This window comes from Mauremys mutica, chromosome 8 (assembly GCF_020497125.1).
Source record: "Mauremys mutica isolate MM-2020 ecotype Southern chromosome 8, ASM2049712v1, whole genome shotgun sequence".
NCBI lineage: Eukaryota > Metazoa > Chordata > Testudines > Geoemydidae > Mauremys > Mauremys mutica.
In genome coordinates, this window is record NC_059079.1 from 7,629,465 (window position 1) to 7,648,462 (window position 18,998).

Genomic DNA, 18,998 nt, shown 5'->3' on the forward strand with positions numbered 1-18,998 from the left:
GATGATGCAGATTTTGCCTTTATCTGCAACTGATTCCTATTGGCTAGTAGCACTTTTCCAGAACTTAGCACAAAATGCCAGGGTGCCTTGCATCCCGGGTGCATACTGGGCCTGGGTGGGTGCCACAGACAGGTAGGGAAGAGAGGGCTCCTCCACACCAGGTTGTCAAAGAGCAGTTGCAGCATCCTCTGTGATGCCAACACTGTCATCCTTTTGCTGGGGCATGGCCAGTGGACCTGTAGAGTGCCAGGTCCCTGGCCCTGCTGCCTAGTGGCAGATATGGCAATTTCCTACAATGTTGCTGGGAGATGTGACTGTCTTACATTGGTGTATCGTTGTGGGCCAGGGACTGTATATAATGCCAAGGAAGGCAGGTGACCACAGTTCTTGCAGGAAGAGAGAGAGAGCGAGAGAGAGTGTTTGTGTGTGTGTGTGTGTGTGTGAGAGAGAGAGAGAGAGAGACACGCTCTCAACTGGGCAAGTTCACACAGGTTGTATCACCTCCAGAGACAGATACCTCCTGCTGGGGAAGTTCACCTGTACTAGTTCAAACCGGATTGTCCAGAGGCCAACAGACCTGTGGCTAAATAGCCAGCATTTAAACGGCCACAGGTCCTGCTGTCTGATCCAGCAAATGGACCTTTTGTCCAAGGACAGGAGAACCCCAAATCCTTAAGGAAGGGTTGGAAGCACTGACACCTGCCGGGGCTTGGAGTGGGGGAGCCAATCGCGCATCGGTTTTCTAGCATGCGTGTAGGGTCTTTTGTTGTTTCTAATATGAGTTCTCTGTAATGCTTTCACCTTGAGAATAAAATCTGCTTGCTTAGAAAAGGCTACGTGGCAATTTATAACTGTGGGCATGTATGCTGCCCGTAAGCCTTCGAAGAGCAAGCTAAGTGCAGACGCTGGCCCGGTTTGCTAGTGTTGCTTGCTGGGAATAGTGCAGTGTAGACAAGAAACTGTGCAGCTTGGAAAAGTCCCGATCAGGAGGGAGAGACAGAGACACGCAGGTCTCTGCCCAAGAGAGGTGATGGTGAGGGAGCCGGGTGCGCTTGCTGGACCATGAGGGATACAGGTGAAGTTACCCTGAACTGTGCCACCTAGGCTGCAACATTATAATCTGCCTTGCATAAGGGACAGCGCGTAGCCTTAGCAGAGAGTGGTGTGGTTCAGGCAGTCCCACTTCCTCCCCCGTGCTGTCCCCTTGCTCTGGGGGAGGAGTGCACATAGCCAGCAAGAAAGAGGGGGAGGCCAGGGCTGGCCCCACTCCCTCCACCCCCATCCCAGCAGGGCGTATTGCGGCTGGGGGGTCACAATCCATGCAGGGATCTGAGGGACTTTCTCTCCTGTGTGCCCCCAAAAGGGCTGGAACAATCTAACCCTGAATGAACATGATGTTGTCAAGGTCTGGCTTGGCCCAGGGCCCTGGGTGTGGGAGGGGTTGAAGGTCCTGTCTCTGCCATGCCCTAGCCCGCCTTTGTTGGTTGTTCCTTTGCTATAACCTTGAATTTCTGGACCTTTGTGCCTAGGATTTGGGCTTGGTTCCTTTGATGGTGTTTCACTGTGAAGTGTCATTCCATAGCAGCAGGAGTGAGGTTCTGGATACTAACGTTGTCCCTTTGCAGCTCCATGGCGAGCCATCTGTTTGTGTGAGTGCACTGGAAGCCTGCTTCATCAGCAGCTAATAACCTGTGATGTAGACCGTGATTTGGCAGATTGCAAGGGGAAATCAGCAACTTAATTAATTAAAGGTGACTATTTCCCCGGCTTTAACTGGACCATATTTTTTAGGGAAGGGAGTGTGTGAGAAGGGGGCACTATATATGACTACAAAGCATACTGGCCCTGCCTGCAACGTTAACACATACAGCTTTCGGGCCCCCAATCCAGAGCTCTGCCTGCACTGATCCTGTAATTTCCCAAAGAGAGGAGCCGTCACACAGAGGTGTGCTAATCTGCAGACGATTAAACTGGCACCAGCCAACGGAAAATACAAGAACTGTTGAAAAGAAAGCACCACAGATTTTTGTGAAGTCAAACCGTCCCCATTCTAATCACGGCTCCCGTTTCCAGCCGCGTCACCAACACTGGTCTTGGTCTACGAACTGACAGCTCTTTAAATTGCTTTCCCTGTTTGTTTTGCATCGCTGCATCCAGCTGGCTAGCCTGACCTGGTGGACTAGACACAGCAAAGCTCCACCAATTGACCTGGTGAGCTACAAGAGCGAGTCGGCGGAGGTAAATCCTTCAGTGGGCGAGAGTGATGGGGATGAGCCGACGTGGGAGAACACGGATTCAGGGAGCAAAGAACATGGAGGTAGGTTAGCTGGGTCTTCCCAATATGTGCATGTGTGGGTGTGAGGGACCTGGTCCAAGGACCTCCGGCAGCCTTCCAATGACTTCAATGGCATCTGGCCCATGGATCTAACGATACTACGTTTGTGGAGGTGATAGCTACGTGCTAAATTAATTTATCTTTGACCACCGTACCTGCACTCTGCCTGCTACCCCGTCCCCCCTTGGGTTTATTCTAACATTCCAACCCTCTGTATAGTGCCAGAGAGCTGCCATTTAAAACCAGAAAACAAACCAACTTTCCAGAGAAATGTTTCCTCCGTCGCCCCCAAATGTGGAATTTCCTTCTCCCACATGGCCCCAGCCAGGTTCAGCAACAGCATTTTTAGACTTTAAAAATATCCCAGCTTTAACTGCCTCCATCGGCCAGGCAAGCTGGCTGCAGAAACTTCCCAGCAGATCCTGAGATATACCAGCGGTGGCGGGCAGATAAGCACCACGATAGACCAACCAAGCACCTGCTTTTAAGTCCTAGAGGGCCTGAGATATGGCCTTTAAAGTCAGGACATTTTTAGATGTAGACAAGCTATTTTAGGTAATTTGTTGAAGTTTTTGGGGTGCCGGGACTTGGGCCACCAGGCTTCATCTGTGAGGGCCCATGGCCCCCCTGAAATAGCTCACGTCCCCCCCCCAGTTGAGAACTGCTGAGCTAGACCATCCCAGACAGGTGTTTGTCTAACTTGCTGTTAAAAGCCTCCAATGATAGAGATTCCACAAGGTAATTTGTTCCAGTGCTTAACCAACTACTTAGCTTAAATAGCTCTTCACTCTCCCTGGTATGTACAGCCAGTAATCACAGTCCCTTTCAGTCTTCTTTTTGCTAGGCTGTAAAAGCCAAGCTTTTTCAGTCCCTTCTCATAAGATAGATCCTCCATTTCCCTCATCATCCTAGTAGCTCTTCTCTGCACCTGTGCCAGCTTGAATGAGTCTTTCTTGAACATGGGTGACCAGAATGATGCACAGCATTCCAAATGAGGTCGTACCAGTGCCTTGTACAATGGCATTAACCCTGCCCTGTCTCTCCTGGAAATGCCTCGCCTGGTACATCCTAGGATTGCATTGGTCTTTTTTGCACCTGCATCGCATTAGTGGCTCATAGTCATCCTGTGATCAACCCCCATACCCAGGTCGTTCTTCTCCTCTATCACTTCCAACTGATGAGCTCCTAGTTTATATCAGCAATTCTTATTATTAGACCCTATCTTTGCACTTTGTACTATTGAATTTCATCCTGTTTCTGTTACTCAAGCCTTCAAGGTCATCCCGATCCTCCTAATATTCCGATCTGCCTCTGTATTGACAAGGCCTCCCAAATGTATCAGCAAATTCCTTTAGCACACGTCTAATTATTAGTTTATTAGAAAGAAAATAGCGCCCCCGCCCCTTCTCAGCATGGTCAGTGGTCTCCTTTGGAAAACCATCCAAAATTTCAGGTGCACGTTTTGAACCTAACCCTCCTGAGTCCACAAAACTGGAGAGCTCGCAAGATGGGAACGCACTCGTGAGATTTTCTACATCTCCTTAGTCTAGACTGGCCATGCTTGAATTCAACACAGCCTCAGAATGAAGAGGTGAGAAACAACAACAAAAGTTTTCCTCCATTTTTTTTTTAAATGGAGGCAGTTGGGATTCAAGTTTAGTGTAGCTGCTCAGGCTGCTGCTGTTGTTTCTTATCAATTCTTATTATACCTGACCCAGCTCATCTTTTTATAGCCTGACGGCATGGTAATTTGGTAATTAGCAATGATGGGGAAGGAAATGCAGAACAGCTTATATAACAGTTTAATGAGGTTTTGGTAACATGTTTTTTCAAGCTTTTATGACATGCTACCTTTCAAAGCGTGGAAGGAACAGCCAGTGACAATTAAAAGACATAATGCACACAGCGCTTCACTCCTGCTAAACAAGCCATGAGTTCTGTGTCAGCGACCATGAAATCCGACAAGTTTTGTGGAAGTTGGGCGGTGGAGAAATAAGAAGGGTTTTTATTCATTAAGCAATAAATGCTTCATATGTCAATGAACTGGGATGATTTAACCTCTTTGGAGGACAGATTTTCTTTGTCTTTTTTAGTTACATTTTAAGAATGCCTGGCTGAAGAGAGGCAGATTAGATTTGGGGCCTGAGTGCAGGGCTGGGATCCAGGGACATCTCAGTCCTAAATTGTAGCTGGGACACTGATTTGGGACAACTATTTTCCAAAGTGACCACTGGTTTTGGGTGCTCACCTTGAGATTCGTTATGCCTGATTGTCCAAGTAGCTGAGTGCCTGTAGCGCCTGGTCAGCTTCTGGGAGATATGGGAGCTTCTGGAAATGGTTCAAGCGGCGCATCCAAAATCGTAGGTGCAGAAAATCAGCAGCCACTGTGGTAAATCACCTAACCTCTTTGTAGCTCAGTTTCTGTACAACGTTATGCTCACTTGGCTACCTCCAGCCAGGGGCAAGGACTGATTCATGCTTGCTCAGCACCTGGAACATGTCAAGTGCTACTAATGTAACTTGCTCTTTTAAATGTTTTTTCATCTGGGTTTCAGCTAGCTTAGTTGTGCTGTGAGGGTGGCCTGGGCCATGCTGGTTAACCAGCTTACCGGTTCGTTTCCTCTGCAGCACTAACAAGGAGGTCTGGCGTTTGCTCTGTGCTCTTAGAAGAGAGCAACTTTTGAACCACACTCACGGTCATTTTTGGACTATTAATTCCTCTGGTTGGGGTGAATCCTTTAATGCAGAGCCAGGGGTGCTGGAATGTCCCTAAAAGTGGGGGCGGGGTCCATAGACACCTGAACTGTGGCCCCACCTCCTTACGCTGCCCCTTCCCCCCCGGGTCCCCACCCTCACGTTGCCCCTTCCATAGAGGCCCGGCCTTCACACCACCCCTTCCCTCAAGGCCCTGCCCTCACCCGGCCCCTTCCCCCTGTGGCCCCACACTCGTGTCACCCATTCCCCCAAGACCCCACCCTCTTGCCACCTCTTTCTCCCAAGTTCCCGCCCTCACCCTGCCCCGTCCTCCTGAGGCCCCACCCTTTTCCCCAAGACCCCGCCCTCTTGCCACCTCTTTCTCCTGAGGTCCCGCCCTCATGCCGCCCATTCCCCGCGAACCTCGCCCCCACTCCTCTCCACCCCCTGCCCCTGTCGCTCGCATTTACGGCTAGTAAAAAGTGGACGGGCATAGCCCCTGCGCAGAGCCATTCCTGAGCTGCAGCCAGTGGTTCCTGGACCTACCCTCAACTGAGAGGGTGAAGCCTTCCCTTCCATTGAGGATGTGGCTCAGTGTGGCTGGTTTTCACCCCGTACACCTCAAGCAGTAGTGCTGCATGGGAGATGTGAAGACAGGTGACACGGTGTATTTACGGCATGGGACAGGGGTGAGGCAAGCGGAATGCCCCAGCGTTTAGAATATGGGACTAATTCCCCCTCTGTCTGTATTTCCTGCAGCAGGGAGCCCTCCTTGCTGGAGGAAGTTATACTTCTGGTTCTGCGGGATCTCCAGCAGCCCGGGACCCACACTGACCAAGGAAGAGAAAGCAGTCCTGGAAAGGAAACTCACCAGCATTGTGGAAAAGCCCCTCTCAAAGACTGTTTGCAACATTAATGCTATAATCCTGCTAGCTATTAACGTCTTTCTGTGGGGATACTTCGGCTGATACTTGGGCTGGTTTGGCTTTGATTTAGAATATCGCAGTAATGCTTAGAGACGTCCAGCAGGTCAGGGCCACATTGTTCTAGGTGCCGTGCATACAGCACCTGGAATTCCCTGCCCCAAAGAGCTCACAATCTCGAAGACCAAACCTAGCGGGCAGGGCTAGCATAGTATTTACCAGAGAGGGTTTTTAGCAGGTAAAATCATGTTTTTTTTGTCACCTAGGGAAAAATTAGTTAGCCCCAGTTTACAACATTTTCTATTTTTTAAATTGTTTTATCATCCCCCATCACACTTAGTTGTAGTTACATATTCAAATTGCATTACATAGTCAAATAAGGCACTAGATTAGGAGATTAATTTAGGGATGTACAAATAAACAAGTCAAATTTCAGTGACCATAATACTAATATATGTAATTATAATAGGGTCAGAATGTCTGTAAACAACTTAGTTTGGTATTTTCTCCAGGAAGTTATATAGGCCATGACTCCTTTCAGTTTTCAACATTATATACCCCAAAGTCAAAACCATTCAGTAATAATAACACAGAGTTGTAGCCATGAAACATTAAGCAATCAGAAGCATGCAACCCTGTGGACAACCTGAACCTTTTCTCAGTTTTGAATGGATGTAGCCAAAGTCTGAAAAGATTCATGCTATGCTTGCTGAATTTGCACCACCAGTTCTGTGAAGTCAGAGGGAATCTCAGCCTTCTTCAGATTTTTTCCACCATGTTAAAGTGGAAACTTTTTCCTTGATAGCGGATGAAAATATCCATTTTGGTTACAGTGAGTCTTCTGTGTAAAATGCAAGTAAATATGGCAGAAAGTCAGGATTTTTGCTCAGCAGCTCCTGCTTGCAATTTCTTCTTGTTCCAATGACACATTTCTTGCCTGCGTATTTTGGATGCAGGAGGTCGGCCAACATTTGTAATTGCCTCAGGAACTCTCTTGGGTACGTCTGTTTTATGTGGGGCAAGATCTTCATTTATCAGTAAATCCAACCATCCGTCTCATGCACCAGTATGTCAAGTGCCACAGAAACTGAATTGAATCGACTGATCAAGTTATTTGCTTCTCAGTAAATCCTTTACTCATTAATTACACTGAACACTCGATCTTTAAATTCCGCCTCTTGATCACTCATAATCCTGAGCTAACGGGGCCAATTTTTGAACATACGTTTCCAGGCATGTTGTTTGACTGTTCCATTGTGAGTTACCAGGGACTTGGGGGTTTACAGAACTTGACAGTCTTAACCAGGCTCCAGGTGATTACGAAAATACTTTTGTAAATCGACCACAGGTTTCATCAAAGCACTCGGCGTAAGGGCTTGTCCAACTAGATTGAGCCAATGTGATGCACATCCATACGTAGCCAACGTGTGGTTATCTTGTTCCAAATCACTGCCCATACTTGGCATTGTTTTCTCACTGTCTGCCGAGTAGCTCTTAACACAACCGTACCGTTCATTGCTAATGCCTTGGCTTCTTTTGTCCGTGTAGCACAATACTTTCCAGTCTTCTTATTGCTTCTAGTATCAACTGCTGATACACAAGCCACAGTTAGCTATCAATGGGACAATGTGCACGTTACGCCAGCCACCTTGTATTAATGGCCCCGCTTTTCCATATCTTGTTGTGTGCTTCCACCTTTAAGCCATCAGTAACTGCATCTAAGCGTTTACCTGCCTTGTAGCCTGGCCTTAGACAGCTGATCAGTGCTTGAAAAAATTGGCTGTTCAGTAACTGAAAAGGGAATATTACAGCCATAGAACAGTTCTGCAGTTTTCAGGGCTACCTTTTGTTTCAGGTCTGGCTTTTTTTTTTTTTTGTGTGTGTGTGCCAAACAGATGCATGTGTGATTGAAAAAAACGTGACACTTCCTCCTCATTGTCTTTGGCTGTGGAGCTGCCTTTCTCTTGCTGCTCTTGGCAATGGCAATGTAGTATTATCAGTTCCTTCTGTGGTTAGATGTTGATAGATGTTTGGCTGTGCGTGTGTGGTCCCTCTGTGTGCCGCCCCAGCCTCGTGCAGACAGCTGGCATGGCTGACCTCGAGCGAACAGCCCAATGACCACAAGATCCGTTAAAGGATGAAGGCACCCTGGACCACTAATACATGTATGCCCATAACAATGGACCAGCTCAGTGAACGGCAGGACTTTCCATTCCTGTGCCAGACAAAAATATGCCGTCTGAGAGACATCTTTATACCCTGATACAAACAAGTTACATACTGCCCTTGTGACATAGTTAGTTACTGCCCCCTGACGTGGCAGATTTTACCCATTACCTTTAGTTCAATCAAAACATCTCTGTTATGTACTGTCATCCTGACCTTATCTTTTGGGAGGGGGTCAGTGTGTGCCTATTATCCTTGGGGAATGTTTTTGTACCATCCTTGATATCGGGATGTGTTTGCATGAGTTCGCTGTGACTGGCACTTCTTAGGAATGTGTATTTCTACAATATCAGCCCTTTTCTTGCCAGATTCTGAGAGCAGGTCCTCATACCGGGCCTCTATCGCAGGCTCTCTTCCTACTACACATACAGCCCCAGAGGCTGATTCTAATACTCACCTATAGTGTGGGGCAATGAATGTGTCAGCCTGATGTGAGTTACAGTATGGGGCTCTCAGCCAGCTGGTATTATGGGGCTTCCGGGGAGGGGGCTTGTCTGGGGCTGCGTCATTACTTAATTACCAACACGTCCTATTGGCAATAATGATGCTTTAAAAATTAAGAGGGCTTTTAGAGTGTCTGTTTCCTGCTGCTGTCAGCACTGGGTTAGTGAATGAAGCGACTTATCTGGTCTCGCCTCGCAGCTAAACATTCTGCAACCAGTGTGATATAACCAGACCCCGGGCCAATCCTCAGCCTGACAGTCTCCTGAGCTGCCATACTTATCACAGGCAGGTGGCCTAGGCTTTTCATATGAAAATGAGCATATTTCTCTGCAGCTGGTGAGCCAGTGTGCGATGCTTGCTCTGTGGAATGGGCACACAGGGACTTTGCCGCTCACTGGGTGCCTGCACAGCCAGAATGCCAACGGGGGAATCAGGACCATCCGCTCTGGGACTCATCGAGCATTGTGATGTCCTCCTAGCGGCTGAGTGCCAGTTCCGCCTCTGCGCCAGGTCTCTGTGTTAGGGCCAGGGATGCCACCACTGGTGCCAATAAGCCCGTGCTATCCCTCTCAGTCGTACTAGGCGCTGGATGGAACATGCCATCCTTACTCATGTCAGCATTACCATGCAATGGTGTCTTGTCTTTCCTACCTTATCTGGTTTCTCTGGGGCTGGTACATAGAGTACCGGCCCTAGCATGAGCTCAGACAAAGGCAAGGTAACAGGGCCGGGATTCAGATATGACCACATAAGGAGTCAACGATGAATGTAGAAAGACTTTTACAAACCTGTCACACGCTCTCTTACACTGCACAGAACAATTCCCAAGCATGGCTTTCACTGGGGGTCATGATTATTAAGTGGGAATAAATACGATTGGGAAGCAATAGAGGTTCTCAGCCTCACCACAAGCCCAGGTGACATTCCGACACGGAGGAGTTCTGCCTCTCAGAACATCGTACGTCCAAGAAAACAGAGATGCTTTTACGCTGTGACAGATGAAGACGTATGAGCACTTACACTTCCGGGGCAGGCACTGGTGGGCGCTTTTTGTGCTCGACACGTCGGGGCTAGCACACAGGACAGTGTCTTTGCGAATACTGAGATCTGAGCTATTTTTACCTAGGCGCTGGTAGCTCAACTGGTGCAAATTGGTAACGCTCCTCTACCATCAAAAGAGCTATGTGGATTTACACCAGTCATGGATCTGGCCCAAGCAGTTGTGGTTTTGCAGCATGGTGCCCAGATGAAGCCGGTGGGTGCTTCAGAAACACTTTAACAGAGAACTGCTCCAGGATAGAGAATAATACAATTGGACCTTTGTATGTAACATGTTCACAGGGCAGAGGCAAGGGGTAATGGTGAAAAAAGGAGAGATGGAAAATACACACAGATCCACCCACGAATGGGTAAAGCTGTTATCTTCCATGCCAGCATTTCTCACAGAATAACTTGTCTGCATTGCAAGGCCTCGTACCTCCTTGTTGCCTGTGATAAACGGCAATATCCTAACAAGACTGCATTGCATTCAGAATTGTAATTGATACACAAGTCCATTGGCAGCAGACATTATTAATGATGCCAATGCGTATTTTCTTATTTATCGTCCCGCCTAGGCTTGTGTCTATCAGCAAATGATTAGCATTCATTTTCCTGACAAATCTATCAAGATCATTCATGATTGTGCAGCAAAGAGCGTCTTTTAAACAAAGATTAATGACTTGGCGGTTTGGCTGGCTGGCTGGCTAAGCAAAAGGAAATGAAATTAACAATGAACCCTACAAACATGTCATCACTTTAATTTACCAGAAAATATTTTAAAATGTACGCTATGATAGGCACATTTTTTAAATAAAAAAAGGAAACTCCATAAATTTTAAGGAGATGGCCAGCAAGTTAGCAAACATGGAGCCATCTTTACTGTAGTTCTTTACCTAGATTTTCTAAGAGCCAGAAAGATCTCCTCCCATGGCTCTCCCCTTAAGTCACTCTACACAGACAATCTTACGAAGAACTTTGGGATGAACTCTGGCAAGGGGGTGACAGATGAGGATCAAAAAAGCATTTAATGAAGCCAACCAGAGCTCAAAGCCCTTTGCATCACTGGGGTGCCACAAAGGAGCCAGCATCCGGCTGTAAGTGGCCATCAGAAAAGTCCCTGACACAGAGGAAGGGCGTGCTGGTGCGAAGCCGCTGGAGGCATCAGGATCATGTCAGGAAAGGGAGGGACAAGGTGGGGGAGAGAGGGGCTGTGGCAAGGAGAATCCCACCCCGGCTATCCTCCAATAGCCTACTAGAGGCTCTACAACGAAAGGAAGTACAATGCAGCTGGATTAGTGTTTTCATTTTCCTTTCCTCCACGTTCTCTTTTAGATCGCTGAGATGAAAGGTTAAAAAACTTTGGCCAGCCAATTCGTGTGAGGCCAGCTCCTGCAAACACACATGCTTCAAGTCCCAGTGGAGGCTTACTTATATGCTTGAATGCTAAACACATATATGTGGGGCTTTTTTTTTTTAAATGGTGCCCAAGTAAGGACTCTAGGATTTGGGTCATAAAAGACCCACATGACCAATCAAACCAAATGTTTCCTGGCTTACAGGAAGGACTAGTGTAATTACAAATCCAGTTCCTCTCTGATGTCATCACAAAATGGCTGCACATTAGCAGCTCCCATGGGAACATGAGCATATGCAAATATTATTATTTAGCACTTATGTGGTGCTTTATCTCGCCAAATCACTGTACCAGCGGTGCAGCTAAGGCATAGGGTTGCTAACGTGGTAGTATTTAAAAAACAGACACTCCAGCACGGGTGCTGGAACCTCCCCTGCTCCATCGCTTCCCCCGAGGCTCCACTCCTACCCTGCCTATCCCCCCAAAACCCCTCCCCTGCCCCCCTGCTTCCCCCTGAGACCCCAACCCCCCCACCTTCCCCCCCCAGCCCCACTGCCTCCCTGAGGCCCCAACCCACCCCCACCTATTCCCCTCCCAAAGCCCCACCGCCGGGTACCAGCGTAGGAAGCAGGTGCTTGGGGCAGCCAATTGAAAGGGGCAGCACGTCCGGATCTTCGGAGGCAATTCGGTGGCAGGTCCCTCATTCCTCCTTGAGCTGCCGCCGAAGAGGAAGAGAGGAAGGACCCGCCGCCCAAGTGCCGCCGCTGGTTTTTTTTTGTTTGTTTTTTTTTTGCCGCTTGGAGCGGCAGAAAAGCTGGAGCCGGCCCTGCCCACCGCCTCCCCAAGCCCCTGCCTCTGCCCCAGCCCCACTGCTTTGCCAGAGCCCCTGTCCCAATCCACTCCTCTTCCTTCCTCTCTCGCCCGTTGCTCGCTACTTTTCCCCTGCCTCCCCCCACCCACGCCCAAGTCAGGAGGGACTTGCCTGCAGAGCCAGGCCTGGGAGCTGAAGCCACCCAACGAAGGTAAGAGGTGACCCCGGCTGAGTAGGGGCTGGCCTGGGTGATGACCTCGGCGCCTCCCGGCTGCCCCCACCTGCAGTAACCGGACTTTGAGTAGCTGGTCAGTAGAGCGCACCAGACACTGTCAGGTCCCCTTTTTATGCAGACTTTCCAGTCGAAAACCAGGCACCCGGCCACCCTCCTAAGACAGCCATGGGATCTGACTAGTAAAGGGAGAGGTGAGAAGAATCAGGGCAGATACATACACTAGAAAGAGCCCCTGCCCCTACAAGCGTTCAGCCTAGCCCAGGCAGACAACGGGTGGGAAAGGAAGCAGCGAGTGAAGACTGCCAGCTGGGAAGAGACCTGGTGTTTTTCCTACTCCACTGCCCCCGTCAGCAGAAAGCCCTTCAAACGAAAACACCCCAAGCTTTGGCCCCAGTGTAAAATCTCTGGCCCAGGAGATTAGATGCTCGAGAGCCAGCCAAGCACAGCAGGAGACTCTGATCTGCTGTGGCTTTCTCCATTGGGCCCCACTGACGTTAACAGCGAAACACCTGCTGGCATGTGTGCTGAGAACATCACACCCTGGTGTGATCTCACTCTTCCTCGCATGCATTTGTTTTTAGGATTTGGAGGGTGGGGGCTGTCTGTGGGTTTTGGTTCATGCTGGAGGAGGTGGGTGCTTTTGCTTTGCTAGTCAGTTGGTAACAGTCTGATAACTGATGTGGATTAGAGAAGGGATTTTCAACCGCTCTGCTGTCCAAGCAGGAAGCCGGCCCGCACTGGGCTAGGTGAGATGGGGATTCCCAGGGGATGGGGCGGCTGAGATCGCCTGGGTTTGTTTATGGGCATGACCCGAGACAATTAAGGCGAGATGCGAGGACAGCCAGCTGGGTCTTTTCGGCCTTCGAGGGGGGAGGTGCATGCTGCCAAATACAACTGTGTCCGTGGGCCTTTTCCCTGCCAACGCAGGCTTGCCCTCGGTAGATCAGTTGCGCAGCTGTGCCTAGAAACTTCAGGGTCCCAGCAATGGGGCTTCCACCACTGCCCGTCTGCCTAGTCCCCTTTCTAACAGCTCTTCACCGTGGGAAGTTTTTCCTGATTCTGCACCTGCCCTTTCCGTCTGATCGTGGCTGCGTCTCAGCTACACAAGGACATGAGGAACTTTACTCACACAAGTAGTCCCCTATAACCATCTGTGCCTGTGTCTTCAGGATTGGGCCCTTAAGTCAACCCTATTACTAGCTTTAACAATGCTCCATCCTTGCTGTCCCTGCCCTGAAGGCAGGCGGGGAACTGCTCTCATCCTCGCCGTGGAAAGCAAACTCTTTGGCACGGGCCTGCGTATTCCGTGCTAGCACCTCAGGGGTTTGGTTAAAACAATTTTGTATTATGTATTGGCAAGTGTGTCTCATCCAGAAAATAATAGAAATCCAGCCTTCCTTGTGGGTATGCACCTTAGCTCACTGAGCCGCCTGGTTAGCAGCACTATCGTAAACCCAAGTCAAAAAAATAGGGTTTTTTTTGCTGACCTCCAGCTGCTGCAGTTGCAAAGCGATTACATGGTCGCAAGAGGCGTTCGGCCTGTGCTTTGCTGTAGCGCAGAAGGCCAGCAACACACACACCAGCTCAGCTGGCTGGCGTTTAACAGGCCATTTCATCTCTACAGCACGACACATACGCGTCCATCTTCAAGGGAAAGCTAAAAAAACACCAACCCATCCTTGCCCGGCTACAGAACAAAAAAGAAAAGCTGATCTAGACCCACCAGCAGACCTTGAGGGCCAGTCCTGGATGTGGCTGCAACCGCAGCGAGCCAAGAGGCTTAAAAATACCAGCAATCATGTGCGTCAGTTACTGCGGTATCATAATGTGGTAGGCTGAAAATGACAGAGCATCACGTCAGGTGCAGAGTTAAGGGTGGTTGTCCGGCTTAACAGCGCACCCGTTATACAGCTAAATATTTGAGCTGCTTGAAAAATTAACCTGAACGCAGTTCCCCATAATACATTATTTTAACTCATCATTTGCTGTTTTGCAGAGCGTCAAGTATTGGTGCATTTCACATTTTAGAGGGGACAAGGCCCTGCTTCACCACTGGTTTTTCCTCTCTGGGCCCCGCTGTGTGTCCATCACTCGCCAAGGAGTCTAAGGCAATAGAGGTTGCAGCTATGAGCATTCTGTAAGCAGACTTGTTAAAGCTTCTAGAATGCAATAGCTTTTGCAATATTGCTAATAGCCTCCTTAATACCAGCCTACAGCAGCAATCAAGGGCACTGCCTACTATACATTTCATGAAGGTCAGCTCCTTAGATTGGCCCTGCTCTGCACCAAAGAAGTTATAAGACTCTGAAAATGTTGTTAGCAGCTCATTGAAATACTGAAACCAATAGAACTGTGGCTGTATTAGACTATTAAGGCTGCTGGTTCAGATTTTCAAAATAACTCAGTACGGTGGGTGCCAAAGTCTTTGGAAAATCTGCTCCAATTGTAAGTACAAAGTATTTGAAATTCTGTCCCCCGCTGAAGAAGCTACAGTTGTCATGTTGCATAATCCCTATTGAGAAAACAAAAAGTTCCCATCTCACTTTAACTAGTCTGTGCAGAAATGGATCACGCAACATGCAATCAGGAGCCAAATACGAAATCTGAGCAGTGATAAACAGTGCCGGAGGGCACAATTTGCCCACTTGCAGAGGCTCAGAGGTGTCTGCACTGTTCAGAACCTACTCGAGCGAGACTCAAGTGGTGCTGCCTGCAAGGACAGGGAGGAATTTCATCCTAGAGAGTGTGCATGTGCGTTTCAGGCTGCAGTCATCTGTAAGTGACTGGTTTTAGGGTAGTAAAAACATCATGTGATTGAGGTGGCAGTGGCCAACTCAAGCCAGTATATGAATGAACAAAAAAGTACAGTTTGCATCTTCCCCTTAACTTGACTGTTATCCACACAGAAAAACCCCTTGTGGGTGGCTGGCTGACACACACGTGAGCATTACGCAGATCTTGAATAAGTTCACCGTGTTACCCGTTAACAAGGTATCCATAGTGTGGACACGGCGCTGCAGCAACCCCTGAGGCGGTCCTCCAATGCCTTCCCAGGTTTCCTACGGCCCCCACAACCCTATGGTATTTTCTTGTTAACTAACTGCTCCCTGCTGCTTGACGGGAAGCCATCCACCACTACATATAGGCCTGTTCTTCTCAGTGTCCAGTCCTCATGCAGCTTCCATGCATCAACTAGACTCATCCATCCCTGGTACAGAACTCCTTTTTTTTTGGAGAATGCCCCTGCTCCACTGTGACAGCTCAAGCATGATGCCAGATGGCCAGGACCGGAAACCACGGTACTTGTGGGTCTCTGGAGCAATGCAAGCAGGGCCCATGGTTTCAGGAGCAAGAACCAAAATGCCAGCCTGTATGATACTTCACATAAACTGCCTGAGCACAGGCTCCATCAAACAGGCCCTCAGCGCCAGGAGAAAAACAAAGGGATTAAGATGGCAGTGGATCCCAAGCTGGAGCATGCCAAGCCAGAACTAGCTTATCTGAGGCATTGCCAGGATCATGCCATTTCCACCCAGGTTCCCCAGAAGGGCCAGACAAGTTCGCTCACAATACACTGCAAAAGTATTCACAGAGAGGCACAGTTTATTGAAGTGCTACGAACCAAGGGATGTGTCCCCAGCTACCTTAGTGCCCCATGAAAGCAAACAGAGCACCGCTATGGGCACAAGACATTTCAGCAGTCTATCTCCTGCAGCAGTCGGCTATTACCCTGTAGTGTGGCCACAGCCTCGCCTGGTTGGCCAATATGAGGACTAACGCAACAGTAGAGTCTGCAATGTGGTCACTCCCTCGATGTTAGGGGCAGATTCTTCTGACCACCTTCTGGAATTGGCACAAAGACGGCTTATTTTGAAGAGAAACGTGTAATTTTTATTGCATCCGTTAAAAAAAAAACAGCATTGTTGAAAATGTTCACATGTGAGTTGCACGAGGCACATTCAATTTAGTAGGAGAGACTCAGACTTGTCTCAGTGCGAGAGTTCACATCAGTTTGAAGAAAAAAATTCCGCTGGAAGCACGGGCAAGTAACAGTGTCACTTTTTTCATTAACCTATAGCCACTGTCTCTGTAGGTGTGCAGCCATAAGTAAGATTACTGCTATAATTTTGTCTGGTCCCCCGGGAAAAAGGTTTCGAGAACTTTAAAGGTTACTAAACAAGACTTAAACTGGAGGTAGTTTCAGTTTACATTCAGATTTCAAAATTCAAATCACAGCTAGACCCACATCAAAGCAGAAACATCAGTAGTTTAGCTTTGTTCTTAGATGCTGTAAAACCTACAACCGCCATAAATCAGATTCCCTCATACAGAAGAGCTGAATGCCAAGTCAACAAGCTTTTTAAAAAGCTTATTCTTCAGGAAAGAGTATGGCAATAGAGTCCATGGGGTAGATTCTTCTGTCACTTATGCAAGCTCTACCCGGGTGTATCTCCATTGGCTTCAGTGGAATTAGTCCTGACTTACATCACTGTAAACAGGATCAGAATCAGAGTGGGCTTCCACTGAAGCCCCCTTTATACCATCTGAACAGAGGGGAAGCACTTTTTCAAAGCCAATGCTCCCTACGCTTGCTGCTTTGTAACATCACTGAATCTTGGGAGATGGGGCTTGATATTTGGCTCCTCTTATCTGATTATGTTATGCAGAAGCTAAAATGCTTGGGTCAATTTCTAAAGGCCAGAATTAAACAGAATAGAGCAAGAAAGCTCATCAGTGGATGTAACTTATGGATTCACAGCCTGTAAGAGCGGTAAGCCAAGGTTGTATGGTGGGAATGGATTGCTTATCAAGTGGAAGATGAAGGTTTTCTTACAGGATGAGACAATCGAACCCATGGGGATGAAGGACCGTTCTCCAGTTGCAGACATTTAATGGGGAAATGTAGCTTTCATGAAGACAGAAGACACCAAAGCAACGCCTCATACCTTTACCCATGTGCTGCAAAACTCAGCTTTTGTACTTTTACGTCATTATTCAATGACAAGTGTCATTTTCTTTGGGTACAAGTAGTATCTTCATCTCCAGCATTTAATTTCTGATGCAACATTGGGCTGCACTGGAACATTAGTATATTTTATATACTCTGCACAAGCCACAATTAAATGAAATCCTCATACAATTTTTTTTTATTTTGATTGGCCAGGTTACCATAAATTATTTATAATGCAAGTCACTAGAGTATAATTCAGGGTTTTCTTTCCCCTGCTATTTTATTTCCTGACAAGTTTTACAAAAGAGAAGAATGGAATCTAGCTTAGTTGCACTACATCCAAGATGCTGCCTACACAAATGCCAGAGAGAGACGCTAAATGAACCCCAGAACATATGGCGCTCTGCTGACAGAGCTCAGAAACTGGTTCTGCATGAGCAACACGTAACATCTTGAAACGTACGAGACATATGTGTTTTAGGAAGAAGATTGAAGTGTTTCATAATAAAACAGGACAAAGTGAAATACAAGCGCTGTATAAAATTTTAATTAAAAACTGGTTTTACCCTTCAATGTGCATATACAATATGCTTCACAGATGGATTTCATATTTAAGTATTATCCAAACCAAAAACGTAAATGAGACAAATAAAGCCTTCAAAAAATGGCACAGAGGCTAAAATGTATGTAAATACTCCATGATTGTGGTGAAAACAAGGCAGGCAGGGAAAGCAACCTTCTGTCAAGTGTTTACTACTGGAGTGCTGAATGAACCAGTTCACAGAGCTATCGCCTTTGAAAGAACACATTGAGCTCAAAGTCCAAAAAATTCCAGTTGGTTTAATGATCTAAACATACGCATCCAATCTACAGAAGTTCGGTGAACTGGATATTGCCTGTGTTACTTTCAAGCGATTTATTTAAATGACTATTTTATAAACCCCTCATCCGTGGCATCTGGGTGCGTTGATGCATATGGAAAGCAACACATTAAACTGCCCCCAACAGACTGAACAAAGATCTCCTTCTTTTGTGTCACCCCAACCCATTCTAAGAAAAACCTCCCCAGCAATTCCACAGAGTTAAGTAAAAGCCTGACCAAAGAACAGCACCCCACCCTATGCCCTAAAAGGTGGCAAACTCTGAGGAACAAAGAGAGAAAGTTGTAAAATCAAAGACTCTCCAAAACATGTCGGCCTCTAGACCTAAAAGCTTTCAAAGCTAGGGACCATAGCAAGAGTAGCTCAGCTGATAGCAGCCATCATAATGGAGCATCGTGGGGAAAGTGGTTTCAGATGGCTAGGTGTCACAGCTCTGTTAGATCAAAACCAACCATCCTGACTAGATGGGAATCCACAGCAGAAAGCTTGCATGACCTCTGAAGTTGATATGCCAAAGGTAAGGTTTAATTTTCTGGATGAAAACCTGTAGGAAATGTATCCTGGATTTCAGAATAGTTTTCCCTCACAAAGCAAGCACATGAAACTACAAGGGTGGTAGGTGATTAGAGTGCGTTTGTTATGGGACATAGGACTTGGTCTAAAAAGGCTTCCCTCTTTACTGCATCATCTCCATCAGTGAGGTAGTTAATTCAAGTCATCCCCAAAGGCTGGCTTCTAGTGGTTTTATTGCTGTAGAAGAGCTTGGTCACTGACTTCTAAAGTTTCAGGGTTTTCCCCATAAACTTTTTAGAGAAAAAAAAGTCAAAAGTCCTTGTCACACTCCACAGCTAATTCCAACTTTTAAATCTTCTCAATAATAATCTCTGATAAAATTTTTTGCCAGTGGCCTCAGTATATAAATACAATCATTTAATAGAAAGTCTTTGGATCACGTGAAGTCTAACAACTGTCTTAATTAAGACCGTATGAGTTTACTTGCCCGACTAAGAGAGTGATAAAATTTGTTTTGAACGGTTCAATGTTGCTAAAATAACATCAAGTTTAGGATTTAGGAAGACGAAGATTATATAGTGACAGAATGA

General features: G+C 47.3%; 2 protein-coding genes across 5 annotated transcripts in view; one reads left to right on the forward strand and one right to left on the reverse strand.

Moving 5' to 3' along the window:
- SLC5A9 (solute carrier family 5 member 9) overlaps positions 1-6,424 on the forward strand; it is a 35,757-nt gene extending 29,333 nt beyond the window's left edge. For both annotated transcript variants that reach the window (XM_045026754.1, XM_045026755.1), the window contains 2 exons: positions 2,158-2,317; positions 5,789-6,424. In XM_045026754.1, coding sequence (XP_044882689.1) covers positions 2,158-2,317; positions 5,789-5,997 — 369 coding nt within the window. In that variant the 3' untranslated portion in view covers positions 5,998-6,424. The remainder of the gene's footprint in view (positions 1-2,157; positions 2,318-5,788) is intronic.
- Positions 6,425-7,178: 754 nt separating this feature from the next.
- SPATA6 (spermatogenesis associated 6) overlaps positions 7,179-18,998 on the reverse strand; it is a 72,821-nt gene continuing 61,001 nt past the window's right edge. For all 3 annotated transcript variants that reach the window (XM_045026759.1, XM_045026756.1, XM_045026761.1), the window contains exon 13: positions 7,179-8,167. In XM_045026759.1, coding sequence (XP_044882694.1) covers positions 8,083-8,167 — 85 coding nt within the window. In that variant the 3' untranslated portion in view covers positions 7,179-8,082. The remainder of the gene's footprint in view (positions 8,168-18,998) is intronic.